Genomic DNA, 18,364 nt, shown 5'->3' with positions numbered 1-18,364 from the left:
TTGAGGTTGGGGAACATATAGTGGAATGCCTTGAAGCAAAACTTACCAATTCTGCTCTAACAGAGTAATTAAACTACATCAGTATTCTGTTCTAGTAGGTTTTCTAGTACACATGTAATGATCTTCATGAATAAATCTAATAGATTTATTTAAAAAGTATGTTTATTTATTATTGTCCGTTCATGCCAGCAGTGTCAGAAACTGAAATAAATTAAACACAAGAAAGACATACAACCTTAAAGTAATAGTTCACCCCAAAAAAAAATAAAATAAATCTGTCACAAATTACTTTCCCTCATGTTCTTCCAAACCTGTATGACCTTCTCTCTTATGCAAAACAAAAAGGGAAACATTTTGGAAAAATATCCCGGTCTGTTTTTTCATAATGGCAGTGGATAATGATTCACAAGCTTCAAAAAGGACACAAAATTATCTAAAAATTTGTACATGCCACTCGTGCGTCATTTTCCAAGTGATTTAAAGGCATACGATACAGGGATAGTTCACCACAAAATGAAAATGCTGTCTTCTTTTACTCACCCTCATGTTCGTCTGAATCCATGCTACTTTCTTTCTTCGGTGAAACACAAAATATGATGTTCGGAAGAATGCCTCAGTCACCATTCACTTTTATTGTATGGGTAAAAGATGCAATGAAAGTGAATGGTGACTAAGGCAATAATTGTGTCTAACATCACCTGTTGTGTTGTTTCATTAATTTTTTTTACTTTTTTTTTGGGGTGAACTATTCCTTTAACAAAACTTTGTAACTCTTTGCCTGAAAGTTTGCTTCTTTGTTTGTTTCTTTTATTCCCAAATATCTCAAAGTAAATGGTCATGTAACACTGAATAACAAAAGAGGTCAAAGTGAAGGTTGGCAATGTGCATTTCTGAGCTGGTATCAAGTCTCTGTACGAGGATTATAGCTGGCAACAAATAATACAAGTACAGAATTCAGTATGAATATGCAGGTCTGGTTTTAGATGCAATATAAGTCAGTTCATGTCAGTCTTTGCACTAGGTAAACCAAAGCTTTCAGGAGATGGTTAGGTCTGATAGGTTCAGCACCAAGGACAAGGAACACAAGATCAGCACCATGGACAGATCTATATCATTTAGTTTTATATAATCATTTACATCAATGTTTTTAATACATTGCCCACCAAACAACAAATTCGTTATGATTCTTCACACCTCATTTGCTCAATCTTAAGTGTAATCCACAGTCAATCTTAACCCCTAACATTCATTATCACCGATCCCTCCTGCTTTGTTTGTATTTAATTATTCATGATAGTGCATTAGAACAGTAGTTCTCAACTGATTTTGCTTCAGGATCCAAAATCCTATATTTAACATTTGACAGATTTTGCAAGTGATGACCCATCACAGTACAACAAACAGACCCATCCAGTTTTCTGGAATCAGTATGAAAACAGTAGGTGCTTCCCAAACCGCACACTTCTGCACTATTCTATGTCATATTGAAGTGTAAGTGTGCGAGTAGTATGTTAACATTGAAAATGCAAAAAAAAACAGTACCCGGATGATGCACTTCTTCGATCGTCAAAAAGGAGTGTGGAATGTTGGACACTTCATGCACTCAGTTTGTTCTTTACAAAACAATTGTAAATAAAGGAGAATGTGGCAACTAGAGAAACTTCATTGAATGCCGCAACTTACAAATGTGAGTTGAATGCTTTACCATTACCCCAAGCTGTGTGAATATGTATGTTGTTTGAGGTACAAGTTTTGAACTGAAGTTAGCTAACCCGCTAAAGCTATTGGCAACACATCATGTGCATTTGAAATGTCACTTCTGTCAGCTATTACACGGCGAATGCTTCTGTGCAGTAGAAAACCGTTAAGTGTTCCTTTTGGGATGATAATACACTTTAAAAATTCATGCACTACATGGCTGAGTGCATAGTGTATAGTGCATCATTCAGGACACAGCTAGTGATTATTTTTGCAATTTTGTTTGGTGAAGCTAGTAACGCAGAAGTTACACAATTCGGCTTTAATACCCACATTAAAATTATGAACACTGCTCTTCTTGTGAAATGTCTAATATTCTGCTTTTCAATCTGTTGGTATAATCTCTTTGTTGTTTTCTTGCAGGTCATCAAGCAGGAAGATTTGAGTAGGACGGCATCAGAGTGCACTCTGTTTGACCTGTTTAAATACAACGACGTCAACGACGACGAACACCTAACTAAAGATGAGTACTACGCAGCTTTTGGTAAGTGTTGGGTTTTGCTGGAGAGATGTTTAAGACATGGAAATGTACTAAGGCAAAAGACTAAACAAAATTTCAGCTACATAATTAACAGGATAAAAGGATCATTCTAGTATTTTCCTTAAGAAACTTCACTCTTGGTTAAAGGTTTGAGCCATTTTTATTTCATTGTGCAATATCTTTATGTCATTTGTTTATTTGTGTATTCTAAGTGGGCAAAATAGATCTATTTTCATTAATGATTAGAATCTAAATGTATTTAATGATTCAGGTTTTGATTCCAATTCCACATAACTGTTGCCAGTGAGTGAACATCATTAAAATCATTTGGTTCCAGTATTTATTTATTTTTAAATGGAACTTGTTCTGAATAAGATCTGGTTCTTGTTTTCCAACCCTACGCTTCACACATGGCTATGGCATGTCCGGACTAGTGGCATATTATGTTATGACGCTACATTTCACCTTTAGTCCATTTCATAAGGTCAGCACCCTCTGAAATGGACTGTGACTCCAACCACTCTCTTAGAAGGAGATCTTGCGGTCACCATAAAGGTGAATGGATCCTAATTCATCTCTAATTGAAGTGTACACTTCTTAAAATTTGTCACTGAACAGTGACGGCCTGAGTACAATTTTCCTTAACTTATTTGCTGAGGAGAAACTAAGGCACACTAATTAACTTCATGGCTCAAGATGCAAGCAACATTTGTTACAGAGCATTTGTGTCAGCCTGGAAACTAAGTTCTGTTGCTTAAGTAGATGAATGACCAGGCTACAATGGATTGCCAATAGTAATCCATCTTATTAACAGTGTTTTTGTCGAAGAGGTGAACATGACTGACCTCACTATATATACTATACTTACTATATAGGCTATAAAATAAATCTTGTTGCATCAGAATAAGCTTAACTTTTCTTATATTTTTTTGTTTGTTTGTTTGTTTTGTGTCTTGTCTTGTCATGTCATGTTATGTTATGTTATGTTATGCTTTTTTGTCAGATGGCAATAGTGCACTTATGGAAATAGTATTCTCTGTTCTTACATTGTTAGTACACTCTAGTCTGATGGAAATAGTATTCTCATGTCTGATTGGGTTTTTACACTCTGATCTGATGGCATTAGTACACTCTGGACTGAAAGGGTTAGTACAATCTAGTCTAATGGGGTTAGTACACACGAATCTGGTGGGGTTAGTACACTCTGGTGTAGTTCGTCATGTTTACTTTGGACATGTTCCACAAAGTTTGACAACCAGAAGGTGTCCAATACTTTCATAATATAAAACCAAACACATGTTAAATGTTTTGCTTGAAAAGTGTGATTGTGTTATATTTCTTTAATATAAAAATACATAAATTATAGTCCTTTATACAGTGTTGGCTTTTTGCTGCTACTTGGTATTTTTAACCTTGTTATAGAAAATAAAAAAACCATAGAGAATAAATTAAGCTTCCCAATTTAGATGAAAGTGTTCTTAGTTATAAAATACAAGTTCCCTGTGGTTGGATAAGACATCCCTTTTGTCACAAGAAAGGACAAATACTGAAAGATGGTTAAAGGAGTAGTTCAGCAAAAAATGATCATTCCCTTAATCATTTACACACCCTTATGTTGTCTCAAACTCGTATGACTTTCTTTCTTCAGCAAAACACAAATTAAGATATTTTTATGGAGATATGAACTCTGCACCATTCATGCAAATGAATGGCAGCAAAAGGTGATCCATGAGCTTTCAGTGGTTTAATCCATGTCTACTGAAATGATCCAACTGGTTTTGAGTGAGAACAGACCAAAATATAACTCCTTTATCTCTGTACACCTTTCCATTGCAGTCTCTAGGGACGATCATAATTTAAAGCTCGATTACACTTCCAAGTGCTTGCCACATTGCACAGAACGCTAGATGGTGCTAGGAAGCATAATCAAGCTTGAAATCATGATATCCAAGGAGAGTGCTAATGCCAACATTTATAGTGAGAAGGAGTTACATTTTGGATCGCTTCAGAAGAGATGGATTAAACCACTGGAGATTTATTGATTACCTTTATGCTGCCTTTATGTCCTTTTTGGACATTGAAAATGTGGTCACCATTCACTTGCATTGTATAGCCAAACAGACATTATAACTCCATCAAAATATATATTTTTAATGTTTCACGGAAGAAAATAATTCATACGAGAATGAGAGAAATATAATTTTTGGGTGAACTATTCCTTTAAGTAGAAATAAGGCTCGCTGACTAAATGAAGGAATTATAAGAGTGTTCCCACCTTTTACACTAACATTCAGCACATCTGCTCTTTCTCATTTCCCTTTTTAGTCTCATCTTCCTCTGACATTTCAATTTGACTCAATTTCCACTGACATTCAGCGAGTGCAGACACATTTAAACGCAACACAAAACGTGTGGTGCAGGAAGGCATAAAAATGGGACAATAATGCATGAATTGCTTTTGTGAGAATTCCACTGTTACAAAATGGGTTTCTGAGCATAAAGCGGCTTTTCAGAGAGGACGTTTTTGGAATGAAAACCGCTGCCTCAGTCTGCCCCCGTGTCCTTCTAGCAATCACAGCGGGAGTTTGGGGGAGGCAGAAACTGCCCTACAGGCAAACAAAAAACAACAACAACAAAAAAAAATGTACTTTCATTTTTCTTTCAAACTCAAAGATAAAAGGATAACAAGATGGTTTGTTAGACACTTAGAGGAGATTCAGTACTTCACACCTTCTATTGTCAGCTCCTTCTTTCAACAAATGTTTCCTTAAAAGTTTCTTAAATACTACTTTATAAACAGTCCACGGTTGTTGTACCAATAGCATTAAGGTTCATGCTGTTACCCAGAGCTTCACATATCTGCCACAGTGTGTGAGACTGTAAATGTGTGAATACATTTAGCTGGTTTAACCCTCTGTGTGCAATGTACCTACATATATAAGCTCTTCAGATTCAACTGATCCTGTCTTCTCTTGTAGTCGCATGAGAGCCTGCACTAATTCATTTTCTAACTTAGTTCATTTTAGGCTTATTTTGATCCTGTTTACCTTATGTTTAAGAATTCAGAATTCAATCAGTGCTGTTCTCTATCATTCATATATTGTGATTGGTGTGATGCAGATTACATTTGTTGTATGAATAAATTACAAATTATTTGTATTTAACTTTAAAAACTAAGTTTTAGTAAGTTTACTATATTTCACTTGTTCATCTCATATTAGTGTTTACTGTTTTGGCTTCATGTAATTTTAATATCTACCACTATTTTCTCAGTGGGCCTGGGGAAAAGGAGGTGGGAGCCAGCCCATAAAAAAAATAAAAATAAAAAAAAATAAAAAAATCTCTGGACCCATGTAGCATGGCCATTTTCTGGTATGACAGGGTTAGTATATGCTCATGTGATGTGGTAGTGCACTTTTATCTAATAGTAATAGTTCACTCCAATCTAATGAAGATTGTATAGTCTCATCTGACAGGGTTAGTACACTTTGGTTTGATGGGGTAGGTAGACTCTGGTCTGATGGGATTTACTGATGTATGAGTGAACAGACCTTGTCAGTGTTGACTTTTTCAAACTCTCCAGCTCTGGGAATACATCAGTCACATGGGTAGGCTATAGATCTCAGTCCTGATGGAGGGTGACAGGCCATAAAGGCATGAAACGGTCAAGTTTTGGTTTGGAGACTCTCTGGTCTCCCCAGAGCTTTGAGAGAGATAGATGGTTTTACATGAGAGACTAAAAGAGAATTGAACTGTGAATCTTATGTGGTTTGGACAGTAGGTACATTATGCAGCCTATACAAGAAGTTTGGTTTGCTTGGTTAGTTCTAAACCACTCAGGTGTGCACCAGCAAACTGCAGTCAAGTTCGCTTGAAAAGATGGTTTGTGGTTTGGATCATGTGACCTCCGATATGATAGTAATTCGCCCTAACTTACAGTATTAGATTAAACTGCTATTCATGACTAATAAGTTTCATCTTTGCATGCTACCAGTCACACTTATTATCGTGTAATGCATTTCTCATACCTACTTGTCTCTGAATAAATTGCCTTCAGAGAGAAAATCGTATCCTTCGCATCTTTTGCAATGCATGCAGAAAATAGCTCCAAAAAATGACACGTGTAAATGTTTGGTGCTACTGAGTCATTACCTAGCTACAGTGGCAAGAAGTTGCTGTTAGTACTCACAGTGGTACTCGCATTGATAACGCAAATGCATTGGCCCCAAAAGTACAATGTGAAAAGAGTAGACTGATCACATGGTGAATTCGACAACAGGAGGTCGAAAGTTTTGCTGTTGAAATTGGTCTGTGCCTACTGAAATTCGAATCACTGCCCGCCAATGACAGAAGTTTCCACAGAGTGCCGTCAAAAGCGAGTTGTAGTTTTAGATGTAAATGATGTAATACAGTCAATAGGAATGCATATTTTATTACTTCTACTGCCAACCCTGAACCAAACCGTCAGGGAGTAAAAGTTGTATTTTAGAGCCAAAAAGCAACCTCCACACTGTGCTCACCACTGTTAAAGTGAATGCACTTACTTCCTGGTTCCTACTGGACCAGAACACAGGTCTTGGAGGTTACTTGCGCAACATGCTATCAGAAGCACTAGATGTGGTTGCAAAAATGTCTGATTGGGGATAGCGCTTGTCAGTAATTCAGCTTAAAACACAAACAGTCTTTAAACTAATTACATTTCTTTTGAATATATTAGTGAAAAATGCTGTCTGGGTTCTCCATGCTCTATCCTCTATGACTTTTCCATATCACAGCAAGTTGAACATGGTCTCCAAGAGGATTTTGAGTTTATTTGAATTTTGGCCCTGGTTGTAGGAACCATTTTGGTTTCTTTTTAGTTGTTACTTTAGTGGCGAAGCTTATTTTTTAAGGCTAAAATTGTGGCTCGTTTATACATAGCTGTGCAATGACAATTACTGTGCGCTCATGTTTTTCAGCAGGCTCAGTTCCCGTCATGCATGAATCTCACAGACTCTGTGAGTATGGTGAAACATGACAGTTTTCCAAATTTGAGATTTAATGTAAAAGGGAAACTTTTAAGTAGGACCCTTCATGACTGCAGATAAAGGCTGCATCTAAGCTTGTTCTGTTATAAATGTATATGTAAAAAAAAAAAAAAACCTTCCTAAACAAGGTAATCCACATGACTTGGTGCCTTAAAGTCAATGTGAAACACTGTTTGCAACTAATTTTTCTAAGTGAAACAAGATATTTAATGTAAAAAACACAAACACACACACATATATGTAAGGGATAATCCACGGCTAGGTATGCGTTAAACAATTTAAAAATGCACAACGTGGAGGCGAAGAACCACCCGACGCAAAGCGGAGTGCATTTAAAATCGTTTAACGCACACCTAGCCATGGATTATCCGGCTTATACCATTGTCATTTGCCAGAATTGATTAGTTGCAGCTGTAATATATTTCTTGCAGCGCAAATTTTGACTTGAAGAATAAAAAATAACTGTTAATTTTATCTAAGGGCGTTAGATCTGCAGCACCGCCTGTTCTAAACCAGACGCATAGAAAAAGTAGTGCGACCACACACTTGGTCAAAACTGTGATTTTAAATGCACAATCCGGAAATAATAATATCCACAGAATGTAGAGGGGTTGGCACTCCAGAGAAAATGTATTATTGAATTTTAATTCATTGTCAAACCAACATCACGAACGTGGCAGTGACAATAAAAGTAGCACTTACTGTATAATAAGGGGAAACCCATTCAAAACATACTCTGGAACTTGCAGATTTGAACCTCAGAGACATCGATGTGGTATCCATCAAAGCTGCACGATTGACTGAATTAATGAAATCGCAATTTGTCCCTGCACGGTAGCTCTTCACCACAAAAACACGTTCACCTGCATTTTGTAAACAACAGCGCTTTTTATTCAGTGTTTAGAGTGGGGGGGGGTGGTGGGGGGGGCTCTAGTGGCTATAGGTGGCACTTCAGCACAGAAACATAATATACACAACACATTACAGTTTAAATCATCTTGCATTGCCTTGCTGGACAGCGAAAGATGCATTTAATAGGTCCTGATTTCAATCCGTTCAAAACAAGCTTAATTCCATTATATTAACTATGCTGATGAAAGCGGTTAGGAAATGTTTTCAATTACTATAGTTCACTCTACTTGCTCTGTAATGTTATGTTGCTGTGGTTACAAACAGTGCATTAATATCGAACGGTGATTAAAACTGACCGGAACTACCTGTGCATTCAATGGTTTGAACTGCATGCATTCCAGCCAATCAGAATCGAGTATTAGAACAGACTATTGTATAATATACTGTATATACTGTATCTTATCCATTGGGAACTGATTAGATTGTGAAAAGTAGGCTTTGATTACCACAATGGAGCCAGGTGGTTGGATTGGAGAGGAGGGGTTGAAAGTAAGAGTGATTTGTGACATTTGTGAAAAGTTAATTTGCTTTAGATCCGGAGCATAGTTCCCTATCTGTCACTCACTCGACGTTGTGTCGATGTAGTGACAATAGGGGTCACCCTGGGGAGCCCGAGACACCTCTGGTCTTTGATAAAAGGCCAATGAAAATTGGCGAGTGGTATTTGCATGCCACTCCCCCAGACATACGGGTATAAAAGGAGCTGGTATGTAACCACTCATTCAGATTTTCTCTTAGGAGCCAAATGTTCATGCTCACTGAGCTGAATACTACTGTTCATTCACCTCTGCTGGATCTGACGGCGCATTTCAGCAGCTTCTCCCCCCTCTGCACTGGTGCACTGCAGAGAATGCCCCTGGGTGCTTCGGCAGAAATAAAAGAGTATATTTCTCTAAAAGAGTATATTTCTCTAAAAGAGCGGCACACATGGAACGTCTTTGTAAAAACGCATCTTTCTAAAGATGCTTTTCCGATTTTGTGTTATTCCTGGTTGCGCTCGTTATCTCTCGCCTTCTGACGGTCACGATCACTGTCATGTCTGGGCACTGCTCGGAGACAGTGTTCGTGGATGGTTATGTTCTCATTGCGAGGATATGTCCATGGCAACGTTGCGGTCGCGGCTCGCCTTCGTAAGAAAGCAAGCCACCCAGGAGGCTCCCCGCCTCGGTCCTTTTACCCATGGTTATGAGGCCAGTGCGGCTAGCACTGGGGGCAATTTGGGGACCCCAATGGGACCACCTCCGCCAGGTATCCCCCCGCGGACCTCCCATTCCCCAGCACGCTTGTCTGCCCCAATCAGGCTTCCGGATGAGTCCACCGGCTCGTCTCATGGCGAGTTCGACCTCTTATTCGGAGCCCGCAAAAGTGATGAGCTCTCGAGCACAGCATCAGAGAGCGGGCTCGTCCAGTCAGAAGCCTCAGCTGGGCTCCTCCCTTCGGGGACGATCGCCCAGTCACAGGCTGACGCAGAGATGACGACATGCTTTCCCGGGCAGCCCGTTCCTTTCTTCCCGGAAGTGCATGAAGAGATGACAAGGTCGTGGGAGGCACTTTTTACTGCCCGGTCCCGATATTTTCAGCTTCCCTGCCCTCACTACCCTCGATGGTGGGGCGGCCAAGGGCTATTCGGCAATCCCCCGGTGGATAAAGGCGCTCGCTGTGCACCTATGCCCGCAGAGTGCCGCCACCTGGCATGGGTGCCCAAAGCCCCCATCCAAGGCCTGTAGGCCTCTGACGGCCAAGGCCTACGGTGCCGCTGGACAAGCCACCACCGCCCTGCACGCCATGGCTCTCCTGCAAGTCCGCCAAGGCGCTAAAGGAACTGCACGAGGGTAGTTCCGCCCTGGGATTGATGCAGGAACTGCGCTCGGCGACCGACCTCACTCTCTGAGCGACGGAGGTCACGGCGCGGTCTCTCGGGCGGACGATGGCCACAATAGTGGTCCAGGAGGCCACACTTTGGCTCAACCTGGTCGAGATGGGCGAGGCTGACAAGACACGATTCCTTGCTACCCCCATTTCCCAGGTGGGCCTATTCGGCGACACCGTCGAGGACTTTGCCAAGCAGTTTTTGATGGTGGAGCAGTAGACGGATGCTAGCCGGCATATCCTGCCCCGGCGCGGCTCAAGATCCCGCAACCTGTCTACTCATCGCCAAGGGCATCCCCCTGCGGTGACTGCATCGGCTCCACCGCAGCCCGCCCCTTCGGCCCGGCCCCGGCGTGGAGCCCACCGCAGGAAGCAGACGCCACCCGTCTTGCGGCCACCCAGAACCAGTAAAAGGCTTCAAAGCGCCCTTGAGACGGGCGACCCAGGGACAACGAAACCTGCTGCTCTGGAGCTGGTAAGCAGATTTCTCCATCTTTTTGTTACCTTTTGCATTTAATTGCGCTGCATGCCCAAGTGGCTGCAGTACTCAAGAGCTCAGCAAGAGCGGTTTCCTTGTTCCCTGGGTCACGTATCCGGTGTGCACGGCCGTCATCACGACCACCGTCCACCACTCTATTTGGCAGGTTTGGTGCTCCAGCAGTGGTCTCCCGCCCCTGAGCGCCCAGCTATGGCACAAATCCGCCCCCGATGTGACAGTCTCCACAGGTCATGAGGACAAGCCCCTTCCTCCCCCATCCCAGGCTGTTCCGGGGGTGGTCACAAGGAGCCAGGTAAGTGCTTCGATGTCCTCAGACTCAGCATGGCCACGACGTGGTGTGGCACCTCGAGCTCCGCCCCACCGCGAGGCCCCACCTGCCGGTACGTCCGATGACGTTGTCCCTTTGGTCCCCCTTGCGCAGAACTTGAAGTTCACATAACACAGTTCAGCCAATTGTGGCATTTCGTATAGGGACCCCTAGTGTCACTACATCGACACAGCGTTGAGTGAGTGACAGATAGGGAACATCATGGTTACTTGTGTAACCTCCGTTCCCTGATGGAGGGAACAAGACATTGTGTCCCTCCTGCCTCAATGCTGAACTACCCGCTGAAATGGCTGGACCTTATATCGGCTCCTCAGCATAAAACCTGAATGAGTGGTTGCATACCAGCTCCTTTTATACCCGTATGTCCGAGGGAGTGGCATACAAATACCACTCGCCAATTTTCATTGGCCTTTTATCAAAGACCAGAGGTGTCTCGGGCTCCCAAGAGTGACCCCTAGTGTCACTACATCGACACAACGTCTTGTTCCCTCCATCAGGGAACGGAGGTTACACAAGTAACCATGAATTTATACATACAGTAGTTATACTTTTTCTTACACAGTCATTTTGATAAAGATTATGAATTCAAAAAATGTATTATTTTTTGGGGAATATCATGCACCATAATTAAGACAGCTGAACCATGTGTTCAGGGTCAGTGGGGGTCAGTAGGGTCAATTTTGATTTCAAGGTAACTTTAACATATTTATACATGCACTAATGAAATACAGTATATTTTACTTATGCAAATGGAGTTTGCAATGGATATCCTGTTAGATCAAAAGCTCTACTGTCTGAAACACAAATATTTTGAAATCTATATTGTAAAATATGTATATTTGTTGGGAGTGTTTTTGAAGCAAAAGTTGGTTCAAAATGGCTGATCTTCCAGATTTGTAGCTTTGCATTTTCCTGCTTTTGACCTTTAGTGCATCTACGTGGAACTTTGTAATGATTGGTGTGTTCAATCGGCGTATCTGTATGCTTCATGCTTCAAACTATTTACATCCCTCAGTGGAGTCAGAAGACAATTACTTAGCGCCACATCGGCCCACAATACCGTTCTTTTCATCTGTCAGGGCTGATATGCCTCCGGAGAGAACATCAATCCACCTGCTCTGTCTGCTAAAAAGACAAACACACACACACAAAAAACTGTAGCCACTCAATATCATTGGCAGTGGAGAATTGTGTGATAAGAAACAGAGCCTCACTTGAAACAAAATTGACTTCAGTAAAAGACAATACAGACTTTTAAAGATTGCCATATGGGAAGTGAGAAAAAAAGGAAGGTGGAAAACAAAAACATTCACTGCTCTGTAACATGGTGTAAAAAACACTTTCATTTATCAAATTTAACTGAGTCGATCTCTCTTTTTTTCTGTACAGTCCCTCTTGTAGATGAGCTACAATTAGCCCAATTAGAACTGTGTACAGTGATGGCATGCTAATACGAGTGCACCTTTAGATTCCCTACTGACAATTGCTGTGGAGATGTTTTTTCACGGGTGGTGTTTCACTCAGTAAAGTCAACCATTTTCATCTCCTATTACTGGCTGTCTCTCACATTGATTGGGTCACAGTAAAGGTTTTAATCCATCTGACTTCATTTTAGAAGATTCTGCAATAATCAGGCTCATAAATGCAGTGGTGGATGGGCAGAGTAGAACAGGATTTGGATGGGAGGGCAGCAGGTAATTATGATTGAAGACATGCAATCTCATCACCGCTTGGTGGAAAGGGTCTGTTATTTTTTGGAGCTTATAAACCAGAAGTGTAAGACTATGAAGACACATTTTCACCTATATATATATATATATATATATATATATAATTCCAATAATTCACATTTTTAATAATTTAATATAAATTTGAGTGCTGTCAGTCAATTAAAAATTTTAATCACGATTAATCACATATTTTTTCATAGTTAATCACAATTAATCACAGATTTTGAAAGTGCTGAAATTTGACTCTATATGTAATACTTTGCCTGACAAAATGCCTTTATTTTTTTTTTCTCAGGAAAGAAAACAAAACAAAATGTAACAATAATGCTTTATTAACATTTTCCAAACAAAGCCTTCTGTAGTGTAAATATGGAAATGAACTAAAATAGCCTGTTTGTTCTCATGAACATTACGTGACAATGACAACATTTTTGCAATCCAAAATTACGTCCTTCATTACACGTTTGGCTGCAGTTTCCTATTGAAATGTCCAGTGGGTGGGGGGTGAAAACATTTTGTAATCAGAAGAGGTTTTTAAGGTGAACATTAGATAGAGGTTTTAATGAGTAAAACATACCTCCCTTACCTAAAAAGTTAAACTAAACCTAACAAATAGTGTTAAAAAAATTAAATGAGGGGTGAACAAAACAGACATCCTAATGTTAAATCAACACCCTAACCTAAACTATAATGTTTGAAAAGCAAATTCAACATTAAAAGCACATTCACTGAAGCAACTACGTCGTATCGTGTCACTTCTGTAGAAATCCTCTTTCCAAACTAGAAAAACAAGGAGGGAGGCACCCCCAGAATTGGTCAGAATTCCTCTAAATTCTCAAAACTATATCATGTATTTTACAGTTGTGGTAATGAGACCTTCGTACCAGTCACAATGAGACCTTTTCAGTGATATGAAACATGTATAGCCATATAATAAGATATTTGTTTCCTACAAGATGTAAGTGTGTTTTAAGATGATTTTGAGCTGAGATGGACAAGAGGGGGTAGGATGTGGTAAGACAACAATGAATCTTTTCACACTCAGTTGGGTGTTTTTGAGATAGAGATCATTTAAAGCCCTAATCGGATGGCAGTTGTTTCTAAGGGTGACATCTGTTAAAGTAAATTTTCATGGCTCCTCTGTGATAAAACTCATGCGTTCAGATGACAATTAAATCACGGGGGACGAGCAAGACTTTTTGTCAATCACATGATTGCAGTTGTGCTTGTTATATGGAGAAGTCATCAATCCTCAAACTGTGTCCCCTGTATTTGCGTTTAAATATGTTTGGAATTATGCTAAAGTGAAAATACAATTTTTAAGCATGAGGGAACTGTGCTGCAAAGCGCAGTGGACATTTACATTGTACATTTTCACATACGGAGCAAGCCAAAATTCTTGAGAAGAGCAATTAAACAAATCAAGAAACTGTAGGGACTAGGCTGTTTATCAACACAGCCAAATAAATCTGTCAATGGGGGTACACATCAAATCAAATCAAATCAAATCACTTTATTGTCACACAGCCATATACACAAGTGCAATGGTGTGTGAAATTCTTGGGTGCAGTTCCGATCAACATAGCAGTCGTGACAGTGATGAGACATATACCAATTTACAATAACATCAAATTAACACAACACAATTTAAACATCTGTTATACACATAATTACACTCAACAGTATACAAATAATAACATACACTGTACAGTATACAATACGCACTATATAGATACACATTATTCAATAAAAATAAAAAATAAAAAAATATAAAAAAGTATATATATATAGAATGTACAGTATTGTACTGTATTGACATTCAGGCTGTCGGCTGATAGTCAGTTGTTAAGAGAGAACATAAAATAATAATAATATAATTATGACAGTCCGGTGTGAGATATAAGAGTAAGGGTAATAAAGTGCAGTGCTGATGTATTTTGATCGTGGGAGATCAAGAGTTCAAAAGTCTGATTGCTTGGGGGAAGAAGCTATCATGGAGTCGGCTGGTGCGGGTCCTGATGCTGCGATACCGCCTACCTGATGGTAGCAGTGAGAACAGCCCATGGCTCGGGTGGCTGGAGTCTCTGATGATCCTCCGAGCTTTTTCACACACCACCTGGTATATATTTCCTGGAGGGAGGGAAGCTCACCTCCGATGATGTGTCTGGCAGTTTGCACCACCCTTTGCAGTGCTTTGCGGTTGTGGGCTGTGCTATTGCCGTACCAGGCAGAGATACAGCCAGTCAGGATGCTCTCCACAGTGCAGGTGTAGAACCGTGTGAGGATGTGGCAGTTCATTCCAAACTTCCTCAGCCATCTCAGGAAGAAGAGGCGCTGATGAGCCTTCTTCACAACGACTTCAGTGTGGATGGACCATGTGAGTTCCTCAGTGATGTGGACACCCAGGAACTTGAAGCTGCTGACTCTCTCCACCAGTGCTCCATTGAGGGTGATGGGACTGTTTTCTCTGTCTTTTCTTCTGAAGTCCACCACAAGCTCCTTTGTCTTACTGATGTTGAGGGAGAGGTTGTGCTCCTGACATCAGTGTGTCAGAGTGTGTACCTCCTCTCTGTAGGCTGTTTCATCATTGTCAGTGATCAGACCTACCACCGTCGTGTCATCAGCAAACTTAATGATGGCATTGGAGCTATGTGTTGCCACACAGTCATGTGTGTACAAGGAATACAGTAGTGGGCTGCGAACACAGCCCTGCGGGGCTCCAGTGTTGAGGGCCAGTGATGAGGAGATGTTGCTGTCTATTCTAACCACCTGGCGTCTGCTTGACAGGAAGTCCAGGATCCAGCTGCACAGCGAGCTGTTTAAGCCCAGAGCCCGGAGTTTCTCATCTAGCTTGGAGGGCACTATGGTGTTGAATGCTGAGCTGTAGTCTACAAACAGCATTCTCACATAAGTGTTACTTTTTCCAGGTGGGAGAGAGCATTGTGTGTTGTAGATGCAATGGCATCATCAGTGGAGCGGTTGTTGCGGTAAGCAAACTGCAGCGGGTCAAGAGAGAGTGGCAATACAGAGCAGATGTAATCTCTGATTAGTCTCTCAAAACATTTGCTGATGATGGGGGTCAGAGCAACAGGACGCCAGTCATGTAAACATGTTATTTTTGATTGTTTTGGAACAGGCACAATGGTTGATGTTTTAAAGCATGTGGGCACTACAGACAAAGAGAGGGAAAGGTTGAAAATGTCCGTAAAACACCAGCCAGCTGGTTTGCGCACGCTCTGATGACGCGCCCCGGAATGCCGTCTGGGCCAAGCGGCTTTACGGATATTCACCCGTCGGAAGGATCGGGTTACATCCGCTACAGAGATGGAGAGTGAACTAACCTCTGTAGCTTCAGCCGTGAGAGCTCTCTCCACGAGGGCGGTGTTATTTCCCTCGAAGCGAGCATAAAAAGTATTTAGCTCATCCGGTAGAGAGGCAGCGGTGTTTTTATTCCCTTTAAAGTCCGTGATGATGTTAATTCCCTGCCATATGCTTCTAGAGTTGGTGGTGTTAAATTGTCCTTCAATCTTACTCCTGTACTGGCATTTTGCTGTTCTGTCTTTGTGGTTTTCGGAGGGCATAACTGGCTTGTTTATGCTCCTCCACGTTCCCGGAATTAAAAGCGGAGGTCCGCACATTAAGTGCCGCGTGAACATCGCTATTTATCCATGGCTTCTGATTCGGATAGATTCGTACAGTTCTGGTCGGAACGACGTCCTCTACGCACGTTCTGATGAAACACATTACGCTATCAGCGTAAAGCTCGATGTCGTCATCAGAGGCGGACCGGAACATCTCCCAGTCCGTGTGATCAAAACAGTCTTGTAGCGTAGAATCTGATTGGTCCGACCAGCACTGGATCGTTCTGAGGGTGGGTGCTTCCTGTTTCAATTTCTGCTTGTAAGCGGGCAGAAGCAGAATGGAGGAGTGGTCCGATTTGCCAAATGGTGGGCGGGGGAGGGATTTGTAGCCATCCCGGAACGGAGAGTAGCAATGGTCCAAAACCTGGTCCCCTCGTGTGTTGAAACTAATGTGCTGGTGATATTTTGGTGCGACTGATTTTAAACTGGCTTTATTAAAGTCCCCGGTCACAATGAACGCGGCCTCAGGGTGTTCGGTTTCCTGCTCACTTATACTCCCATACAGTTCCTTGAGTGCCCGGTCTGTGTCGGCTTGTGGGGGAATGTACACAGCTGTGATAATGACCACTGTGAATTCCCTCGGTAGCCAGAATGGTCGACACAGAAGCATAAGAAATTCCAGATCAGGAGAGCAGAAAGACTTGACAGAATGTACGTTCCTCTGATCACACCAGGATTTGTTGATCATATAACATACACCACCACCTCTGCTTTTACCTGAGAGGTCTTTCGCTCTGTCCGCTCGGTGCACGGAGAACCCCGCGGGTTCAATGGCTGAGTCTGGAATCTCCGCAGACATCCAAGTTTCTGTTAGGCAGATAATGCACATGTTTTATCACCAACATCACCTCAGTTGCACCGCTTTTGTGCTCTCTCCATAATGCACGTTAGGAGATATAGAACATATCAAGGACAGTAAAGATAGTTCAAATGAAATTTGAGGAGCTTTTGTAAAAATGGTTATGTTTTATCTATCAAAATAACGGACATAATTTGGAATTATCTGTCAGTGTTTAAAAAGTGGAGGTGGAAATTAAACCTTTTAAATAAGATAAACATTAACCCAGCAACTTTTCTGGGACTGCTCAAACCGTATAAACAAGTAGTCATGCAAGCCCCATGTATAAATGTATTTAGTAAACGTTTCTACATTAAAATGTGATATATTACAATTTTATTACATTACTGCCATAATAATGGACCATTTCAAAAGTTTACGTGATCTGGCTGTCGTTTTTTTTTATTTTTTTTTCTACTTAAGAGTTCCAACTCTTAAGTATGTTGAAGCAGTGACGTAATTGTATTATTGTGAATTATTTCTGTTACACAATCCTCCAACTTTCACAACTGTCCATTACTGCCAGAGCTGTGCAGCGCAAATGTACAGCACTAGCAGTGATCAAAAAGGATTTCCAAAATGGCTTTTGGATTATAAACTCACATCTTAAAAATGTGGATTCGGATGATAATTAAATTACCACATGACCTTGGTGTTTGTCAAAAAACACAGACATTTCGGATTTGGATGGCAATAAAATCACTGACTACCCCGTCATGTGTATTTTGTTGATTCATATCTTTTATTTTGAAAATTTAGTTCCTGTTTCCCTTGTCATGTGATTCCTGTTTTCCCTCCATGTTCATGTGTCATGTTTTCATTGGTTTATTGTTTAATTATCTTGTTATCAGTTTTGTTTGTTCATTGGTTCTTGTTCTCCCATGTCTTGTATTTAAGCCCTCATGTTTGCCATTGTCCATTGTCAGGTATTGATTGTATGTGGATGTGTTTTGTTCTAGCCAAGTCAAGTTTTAAGTCTAGTCAAGTTCATGTTTCACGTTTATAGTTAGGGTTTTGGTTTCACTTTTGTAAATAAACTGCACTTGGGTTCTCTCATCTTCACATCATCATCTTCGTCATCATTGCCAGCAGCCAGCCACATTACAACCCCCTGTAAATGCTGGAATTACTTCACGTCCCCATGTAAAATAATTGCCATCTGAATAGGGCTTTTGGAAGAAAGTTGGTACGCTGCTTTTCTCAGATATTATGCTGATTGTCCCGGGCATGATTGCAGTACACTTCTCGAGGCTTGGTGTCCAAAGTCCAATGCTCTATGAG

The 18,364-nt window shown here is 41.0% G+C and overlaps 1 protein-coding gene across 2 annotated transcripts in view; it reads left to right on the top strand.

Moving 5' to 3' along the window:
* Positions 1–18,364, top strand: part of LOC127413035 (follistatin-related protein 5-like) — a 251,700-nt gene that overhangs the window by 121,579 nt on the left and 111,757 nt on the right. For both annotated transcript variants that reach the window (XM_051649838.1, XM_051649837.1), the window contains exon 6: positions 2,122–2,242. In XM_051649838.1, coding sequence (XP_051505798.1) covers positions 2,122–2,242 — 121 coding nt within the window. The remainder of the gene's footprint in view (positions 1–2,121; positions 2,243–18,364) is intronic.

The sequence above is a fragment of the Myxocyprinus asiaticus genome, chromosome 22 (genome assembly GCF_019703515.2).
Source record: "Myxocyprinus asiaticus isolate MX2 ecotype Aquarium Trade chromosome 22, UBuf_Myxa_2, whole genome shotgun sequence".
NCBI classification, from domain to species: Eukaryota; Metazoa; Chordata; class Actinopteri; order Cypriniformes; family Catostomidae; genus Myxocyprinus; species Myxocyprinus asiaticus.
This window is presented reverse-complemented; position numbering and strand designations above follow the sequence as displayed.